Source organism: Anser cygnoides, chromosome 1 (assembly GCF_040182565.1).
Source record: "Anser cygnoides isolate HZ-2024a breed goose chromosome 1, Taihu_goose_T2T_genome, whole genome shotgun sequence".
Taxonomy (NCBI): Eukaryota; Metazoa; Chordata; class Aves; order Anseriformes; family Anatidae; genus Anser; species Anser cygnoides.
The window spans coordinates 15,636,828-15,645,744 of NC_089873.1; the positions used below are offsets into that span (position 1 = coordinate 15,636,828).

At 41.2% G+C, this 8,917-nt stretch overlaps 1 protein-coding gene across 3 annotated transcripts in view; it reads left to right on the top strand.

Annotated features, from left to right (window-relative positions):
* DUS4L (dihydrouridine synthase 4 like) overlaps positions 1–7,277 on the top strand; it is a 41,018-nt gene extending 33,741 nt beyond the window's left edge. For all 3 annotated transcript variants that reach the window (XM_048068502.2, XM_048068501.2, XM_048068500.2), the window contains 2 exons: positions 4,975–5,075; positions 6,416–7,277. In XM_048068502.2, coding sequence (XP_047924459.1) covers positions 4,975–5,075; positions 6,416–6,454 — 140 coding nt within the window. In that variant the 3' untranslated portion in view covers positions 6,455–7,277. The remainder of the gene's footprint in view (positions 1–4,974; positions 5,076–6,415) is intronic.
* Positions 7,278–8,917: the final 1,640 nt, after the last annotated feature.

The following is an 8,917-nucleotide window of genomic DNA, read 5'->3' on the forward strand; positions in this document are numbered from 1 at the left end:
TGGTGGACTCCTGGCCAGCTTGTTGACCCCTTCCTTACTGTTCTAACAGTGTCTCGTAGCAAATGACGTGCACCTAAAGCTTCTACCTCTGGCTAATGGAGCACAGTGGACGTTGTTGTCCCCAGCACCTGCGTACAGTTGTTGAGCTGTGGCTTCATGGCATCTTTGAGCTGAGACTGTGGTGCCACATGGAGAAGAAATGCAAAGATAACGTGTCTATGTCTCTGCTGTTAGGATTTCACTCTTTGTACTAACTTATCAAAGGAACTTTGGTGCCTTTGAACTTCAGTTTGACTTTTCCCTGAAAATACCCTTTCTTTATATGTATTTTTATCCTAGACATACAATGAGGGCAGGAGAAAATTCTGGTGAAACCTCTGTGCATCCTTCAGTGAGGTTTGTGTGCTGTACAGAATGTGTAACAAGGGTGGGTTTTGTTTCATGGTTGCACAGCTCTGTAGGAGACAGGAGTAAAGAGAACAGCAAGACTTGGGGAGGGCTGGTTTAGAAATAGTTTTTAAACTGTTGACTGTTCTAGAAAGCGTGCATGTACAGATATACAGCTTTCCCCTAAACACTAAGATTACTGGTTGTTGGAAAGATAGAAGTGATTACCAGAGACCTTGTGAATACATTTCCTAGAACTGTTGCCACCAGTGAGAATTCAGCTGGGCTTTTGTGCTGCTAGGCAGGCTAGTGACACACACATGAAAACCGTATTGACGTTGAGCTCTGCTGAAACACTCCAGTTCTTAAAATCAAACAAACAAAGTATCACCCTTTATCAGCTTTCTTTTGTAAGCTGGGAATAGGAGGCATGAGACAGGGGAATGAATTGACCGTGGTCTCGTGTTATTGAGCCAGTGACAGGGGGAGGTTTAGAAACCAAAGTCCATCTTTCTTAACCTTTTTAACTGAGATCGTAACCGTGGTGGGAGCCGTTGCACAATGTCACGTGCAAGAAAAGCTTATATTCATTTTTTGTTGTCTCAGAGGGTTGGTACTACGTATAGCAAGCGTGGTTTTGTTTATACAAGGGCATTTACATCATCTGCTGTAATGTCACTTTGTAGTGATGTTGCATTTGAGGTTGTCAGAGGTACTTGAAATCACTTGGTGTAATTTTTTTGGCTCTGCCTTCTCTCATTTCGTGTTTATCTGATCATTATATCTTCAAGAGAGAATTCAGAATTGATTTGGAACTACTTGACTGGAGCTGTGTTCCCAAAGATTTCTTGACAAATCCTGTCTCATCTGTGCCTAAATTCTGAAATGTGTCTAGCTCTTCCTCAACATGAATATTCTCAAAAGAGAGAGATCTTCTGTAGTCTTAAACAACTCCAAATCATTTGAGCTTTTGACTTGTATTGTGAGCAACACTAATTTTAAATTCCAGACCATACCAAATTTCCTTAGTGGTGAGCACTCTAAATCAAGTAGTTCAGTCAGACCAGGACTAGTGGCTGTGCAGGAGAAGGCCCGAAGAAGGGGGGTGGAGGCTGCTTCTGTTGCTGTTGTTTCATTTTATTCTACTCTTTTTGTTTCTCCATACTTCTTAAAATTAGAAGGTAACAGAAATAGTGCAGCTACTGGGCTGTAGGACTGGACTTCAGAGGAATCTGATCTCTGAAGTAAACTCTTTATCCTGGAACAAGATACAGAGAATGTGGTAAGGGAAGGACAAGTCCTCTATCTTTCCCTGACTGTACATGTTGTATCATTTTATGGACCTCCAATCACAAGTTTAAGTGTAACAGGATAGTTTTCCATAAACGTCTTCTGATATTAAACTGCCCTAAGGATTTTTTTCAATTTCTTCAAAGGGAAAGGGAAATAATGGAAAAAGATGTTCTACCTTTCACAGTATTGAGGCTGCACTCAGCACAAGAAGGACCTGAACATATTAGAACGAGCCCAGAGGAGACCCAGAAGGATGATCAAGGGGCTGAAGCCCCTCTCCTGTGAAGACAGGTTGAGGGAGTTGGGGTTGTTCAGCCTGGAGAAGAGAAGGCTCTGGGAGAGACCTTAGAGCATCCTTCCAGTGCCTAAAGGGGGCCTACAGGAAAGCTGTGGGGAGGGACTCTGTATGACATGCAGAATTGGCTTTAAACTAAAAAGGGGAGACTTAGATTAGACATTAGGAAGAATTCTTTCAGAATTGAGTTTTAAGCCTTAGAAGCCCATGGGTTTTTTTTTGGCATTACAAGGAGCAGGCATTCAATTTCCCCTTAAAGGAAAAAATTCTTTACTCTGAGGGTGGCACAGGCTGCCCAGAGAAGCTGTGGCTGCCCCATCCCTGGAGGTGTTCAAGGCCAGGCTGGATGGGGCTTTGGGCAACCTGCTCTGGTGGGAGGTGTCCCTGCCTGTGGCAGGGGGTTGGAACTGGACGGTCTCTAAGGTCCCTTCCAACCCAAAGTAGTCTGTGCATTCCAGTTCTGGAACCTAATGACTTTTTTTCTAATTAGCTGCATTAACATAGAAGCAGTGTCTCTCACCTCATGCCTGCTCATGCATTTACTTGGTAGGAACAATCAGCTCTTGGGTTTTGCTTGCTGCCAGTCCAGCTGCTCTGTCTCCTTTGAGGCTAAACAACAGGCCAGATGGAAGCTGGAAGCAATAACTGACTGTGTTGTGTACAAGAACTATTTTCTGGTTTATGCTGGGGCAGTGTTCGTTTGATGCGATCCATATGACAAACAATATACCTGTACAATTGATTTGGCTGTAGGGCAGTGTTCGTGTCATGGCAAAACAGTTGAGCAGTGACGTCTGGAGAGGCTCTGTTGCTTGACAAGAAGACATCCAGAGAAGCTGGCATGCTGCAGAATTCATGTGGTCAAAAATGTGACACTTTTTTTTTATTGTGTGGCCCCAGCAGGAGCGAGGCCGATTTTTCTAATCCGCAGCCAAGGCAGGTGGAAAGGACAATCTGCTCTTTGCTTTTTCCCCTTCTGGGGTTAGGTGAGGTGTTCCTGTCACGCATCTGTTTTGGTCAAAACATTGAAACAGTGCGCTGGCTTGTTTGCTTTCTTGATTTGCAGATACCTTCAGATACTTTGTTCAAGTTTTAAAGATACACTTGTTTTCAGATGCCCCTAATGTACTGTGCTGCTGCTTGTAAACAGCTGAATAGCGTTAGATCAATTAGGACTTCTTCAGAAATACAGTATTTTCAGGGTAGTTAACTGGAAAACTGGCAGATTTAGCAGAGGTGAAATGGCATATGGATGTGAATTTTGCCTACAGCTTAACAGTCAGAGGCTTGTCAAATTGTCACTGCTTTACAGTGATTTCCAAATTTCACTATCCATATTTTAAACAGTAGCAAGAGTAGAGAGAGGATCAGAAAGAGTAAATGCAGTGGGGTTTTACTTGCCAGACGTGGAAATCATGGTTATCCAAATACCAAGACTTTTAGAAAAAGATGTTTGCACTGATGCTGTCAAGATTGCATTGAAAAGATAACTCTGCAAAGTGAAGTGAAAGAAAGAATGGAAAGGTACAGAATGAATTTTTGATCACCATGGAGTCAATAGGCTTAAATGTAATTAACTTCAGTAGATCAGAATTTCAGGCAAGTTAAAAGTCATATTACTGGAAAAACACTTAAAGGTTTTTAAAATGAGATTTTTTTCAAAATTATTTTGAATCTAAACATCCAAATTAATTAAAAACAGGGAATGAGGAGGGAATTTTCCTCTGTGCATGCAGGAAAGTTTTCAAGATCTGTGTCCTGATGTCCCAGGAACTAGGGATCAGGAGTAAGCTCCCAAAGTGAAATACGGTTCAGACGAGAGTGCTTGTAGCTAGGTGCTTAACAGAAAGCACATCTAGCTCCTCAGCTTTTGAGAGCAGGCTCTCAAAACCTTTTTGAGAGCAGGCTCTCAAAAGTGCTGCAGTTCTTGAGTGTCTGGGAGGTCTCTGGGAAGGAGCAGTCTGCCTCAGGCAGCTCACAAAGGATCATCCACATTGTTGGAATAAGGAAAATAGCCATATTTAAAAGCACAGATCTCAGTGGTACAAATAGAAAGAAACATCTGCTATGTGAGGCAGCCCTATAGGTCATTAGCAATGTTCCTCTGCATGAGTAAATCAAGTTTTTGGATATGCCTGTGCTGTTACAGCAGAAAAAATTATACAGATATGTGGGATACTTATAGCATAGGTATGTAATGATGTCTAAGTGACCTTACTGAATGCTCACGTAACGGTTCAGGAGTAATGATTTTATGAAACTTTATGCTGATTTACCCTGCATTGTAAATTAGCCCCTGTGGATTCCTGGTACTTCGCACTGCAGCATAGACCTGCTATGTATACTTGTTCTTGGTTTATTACTGCTGAAGTAGGGAGTAGAAAAATAAGTACTTTTTCCTCACAGGAAAAGCCTGTTTTGGTTGTCTGTCCCACCACCACCGTTTTTGCCTTCTCATCCATAAAGCAACAGTTCTAGCGAATGAACTCATGCGTGGTAAAACAGATGATAGGGCAAAAAGGGGGTCAGTGCTCCTGTAATAATGTATTATATCCCTATATCCCTCCTACCCCCGTTTGATAGACAGCCTCGGTTACTTTGCTAAAATCCTGTGCAGTGTTTGAATACTGTCTTCCTTTTAAGATGTCTGACAGTTTTGCTCTGGGGGTTGTAGAGTTTTATTTTTTTCTGGAGTTGTCTCCTGCAATATGACAGAAGACTGTAGTCTCACTCATTTCTTACTTCAGTCAAAAGTTTACTGGTCTTGCCCTTGCTTTACATATAACGCTTTCCTGTTCCTTGTGTTGCTGTTCTTGAATACAAGTCATTCCCTTCCCTGTCCTCCTTGTCTCTTTCTGTGTCCATCTGTGATGCTCCATTTTACATTTCAGCTTTTTGTGAGGAAGGGCCGTCGAGTGCAATGGAGCCCTAATATATAAGCAGGGCTCTGAGGAACTGCAGGAATACAAGTAATAACACAAATTCTGATTTTTTTACAGCTCTTTTCAAGGCAAATAATGAAGTGACAGCTGTTAAAAAGCAGTCTGAAGGCCTTAAAAGAGAATATGACCGTCTGATGAAAGAACATGAACGGCTTCAGGTAGGTGGTTCTGGCTCACTGTATGAATGCAACATTCTGAAATTGTACCAGCAAAAATCTGCTTGTTAGGTGTTTATGATGCGAGGAATTTACCAAAATCTTTAGTACAGCATGAAGTTACAATGGGCAGCACTCCTTAAACTTCATCAAAATAGTAAAACTTTGTCTTGTAAGAACTGGATGGCAAAGCTATTAGCATTTTCTTCTTTGCTCTTCAGGTCATCAGCAGACACTATTTGGCTGTCGCTTGGGAGTTAAGATTCAGATCAAACAGAAGCTTCTGAGAAAATGATAGCAATAGTGTGTGTGGTATATACATAGCTCATAGGTGCCATTTTATTTTGTTTGCTCTCTAAACATGCTTTTGCAACACTAGGTTATAAATGTTGCAATACTGTTAATATGCAAGAAGGAAAAAAAAAATGCCTAGGCTAAAAACAGGCTAGTATAAAAATTCAACTGAAGTACGGAATACAAAAAAACATAAACTAAAGCAGAATTAGCAGTTTGATTGGGTTTGCATATGTGCATAGCTAGAATACTCATACTATGTACAGTAATTGTGGTAAAACTGGGAGCCCTGCTTGTTCTTTTTGTCTGAGAGGTGATTGTATGTTGCATGCCTAACATCTGCCTCAGCCTGTCAGTTTTGACTGAAATCTGTCAGTAAACATGAATGTTAGTCTGTTTACAAGTAGTGGCCTTGGGATAAAATACATCAATGATGTTAACATTCTGGTGACAACTTCTCAAGAAGGGCAGTTTGGCTGTGTATTAAAAAACAAACAAAAAAGGCAAATCTGAGGTGGTTATCATCTTGCGGTGTGTAAAGCTGCGTACTGATTTCCTGGCTTCATCCTGTCCTTCTACAGAGACTGCCCAGTTGGTCTCTGTGTTCTGAAGTTGAGACCACCATCTGTGTCCTGTCTTTATGCCTCCTAGTGCAATGAGCCACAGTAGTGCTGCTGCATTGCCAACGGCCTTGTAGTCCGTGATACACATCCTCAAGTTTTTTTCCGTTTACCTCTGACTGAAAGTACAGAAGATACTTAGCACCCAGCGCATTCAACTGGTTTATCCCTAGGAGTTGTTAGAAGAAAACACCTTTTGCTTAGTTTGCTTCACAATTCAATTGTAACATGAACAGAGAGCAGTAGGGTGCATGGCTGTTAATGTATTAGGATCTGAAGCACACGTGTTATGTGGGGAGTATTGATGGGACTGCAGCTTTTTGGAGTGAACAAACAGGTTCAGTACAAGGGGGCAAAATGGGGCATCTGGAGTCAACAGTTCCTGATTTTGCCAACATAAAACATAATTTTTAATCTCTCTGTTTTCAGGACAGTTCAAGCGAAGCAGAAGACAAGAAAGACCTGTAAGTGTGTCTAAGGCGGATGGATGGCATTGGTACAATTGCTTCAGTGTGAAAAGCCTCACACTGTTTAGGCTCCTGATGCGTATCTGAAACAAAACTTGATTTTTCTGAAAAGCACATGCACTGCAGGTCATGATTCAGATTCCGCTAATATATCTTGGTTGCCAATATATTCTGTGTTTGAAATAAAAACGTTAAGTGGCTTACCAGATTTCCCCTGGAGTTTGTCACTGCTCTTGTGAGAAAAAACCTGATAATCTTTCAATTCCATCTGGAGCAACTGGTCTCCAAGCTTACACCTTTCAAAATGGTAAAAGATTATGCACCATTTGCTTGTAGAATTTGAGTGAGATTGTATATCATGCTAAACCTGAAAAACATAGTTACCTAAAAAAGAAAAAGTCTCTTGTGACACCTATTTGGAGTCTTCAAAAATTCATTTAGCAGTGGGTTGTACAAGCTTTTCATCAATCCTTCCACTTCAGTGGAAAACTGAATGACAATCAATCTAAAGAAAATAACTAAATAAAACTGTATTTCTAAATCCGTCTCACTAGCTTGTGACTTTCACTTAGCCACATGGATGAATGTATTTTAACAAATAATATTTTGCATGCCTCTGGCTTCTTTTTCTTTAATATACTGGGTTCTGCCAGTTTTCATAACCTATTTTTTTAATTGGTTGTTATTAACATTCTGAACTTTTACACTGTTTACATCCATTTACTCAGTACATGCCACCTAACTGCTTTTGCCTTGCTAGGTAAACATTGTTTTATTTTTTTGTGGATACAATACCTCGAATAAATGTGCACTGTTTTGCATAAGCTCTTTTTGGCGTTCTGACAGTTGTTTTGAGTTTTTTTTTGTTAGTTGGTTCCAATTTGTATTTGAAAGTTGGATATGTTTCTTATATTAAAGGGATTGTTTAAGTTCATGAGTTTGAGTTTATTCATGTAAATCTTACCCAATCTTATCAGAGTTACGAAGTGTGTACACAAAGAACAAAATATACTTCTAACTTGGTGATACTCCTGGAAGTACAGCCTTCTTCATAGGGCTAATTTCCCTCCACAAGTAGGATTTGTTTATCTTAGAATTTTAACACAGCACATATATTGAGTGCTGTAAAGCATATCATCGTAGCGTGTTAAATAAGGATGTTTGTAAAAAGTAGCTCATCTTTGCAGAGTCATAGAATCATTAAGGTTGGAAAAGACCTCCAAGATCGTCTGATCCAACCAATATTACCCAGTAGTACAGAATGTGTTTTGAGGGATTCTAAGAGGTTGGAGATTCGCTTCTTTATATCAAAACTTCAAAGGAAAAGCTCCCAATTCTAAGTAGCACCTCCCCCTCCCCAATTTTTGGTGATGTAATTGAATATATTGTCTATATATTTTCTTTCCAGACATTCTGAAATATTTAAAATGATAGCTGAATGTTACCCCAATCTTACAATCCTATCTAAAGACTATTTTTGGAAGCCTGGGAACTGAAGCACTTTCATCTCAGAAGACTAGTTATGGATCTCAAAGGCTAAAATATTTGTGGATCTGTCACTTCTAACAAGGATCTATGGTAGACACAGTCTCGCATGTTTTAAATACTGAGAGGAGACTTTTGAAAAAGAAAAAGGAAAAAAGACATATAAAACGTCTGATCTTAATAACAGAATAAACAGTGTACCCCCGTCTCCTCTTTTTTTTACTTTAAACCCAAAACAAGAGCAAGTATCACTTGCTTGTTACTTACTATTATCTACTCATTGAGTTTAAAGCATTTCTTCATATAAACAAGCTGAATGTGTGCCAGCAGTGTGACCTGGCAGCTAAAAGGGCCAGCTGTACCCTGGGGTGCATCAAGCACAGCACTGCCAGCTGGGTGAGGGAAGGGATTGTCCTGCTCAGCTGTGCGGACTCGCCTCAAGCAGGTTTGGGTGCCAGAGTATAAGAAAAATATAAAACTTAGTTTCCAAAGGAGGGCTACAAAGATGGTGAAGGGCCTACAGAGCAAGATGTATGAGGAGCAGCTGAGGTCCCTGGGTTTGTTCAGCCCAGAGCAGGCTGAGGGGAGGCCTCATGGCGGCCTGCAGCTCCCTCACGAGGGGAGCGGAGGGGCAGGCGCTGAGCTCTGCTCTCTGGGGACAGTGACAGGACCCGAGGGAACGGCATGGAGCTGGGACAGGGGAGGGTCAGGCTGGGGGTTAGGGAAAGGTTCTGCACCCAGAGGGTGCTCGGGCACTGGGACAGGCTCCTCAGGGCAGTGGGCACGGCACCGAGCTGCTGGAGTTCAGGGAGCATTTGGACAAAGCTCTCAAGACACATGGTCTGAGTTTTGGGTGGTCCTTTGGGGGCCCAAGAGTTGGACTCCATAATTCTTGTAGGTCCCTTCCATCTTGGGGTATTCTATGATAAATACATAATTAGTATTTTAAATGAAAAACATCACACAGAGTACTTTTCAT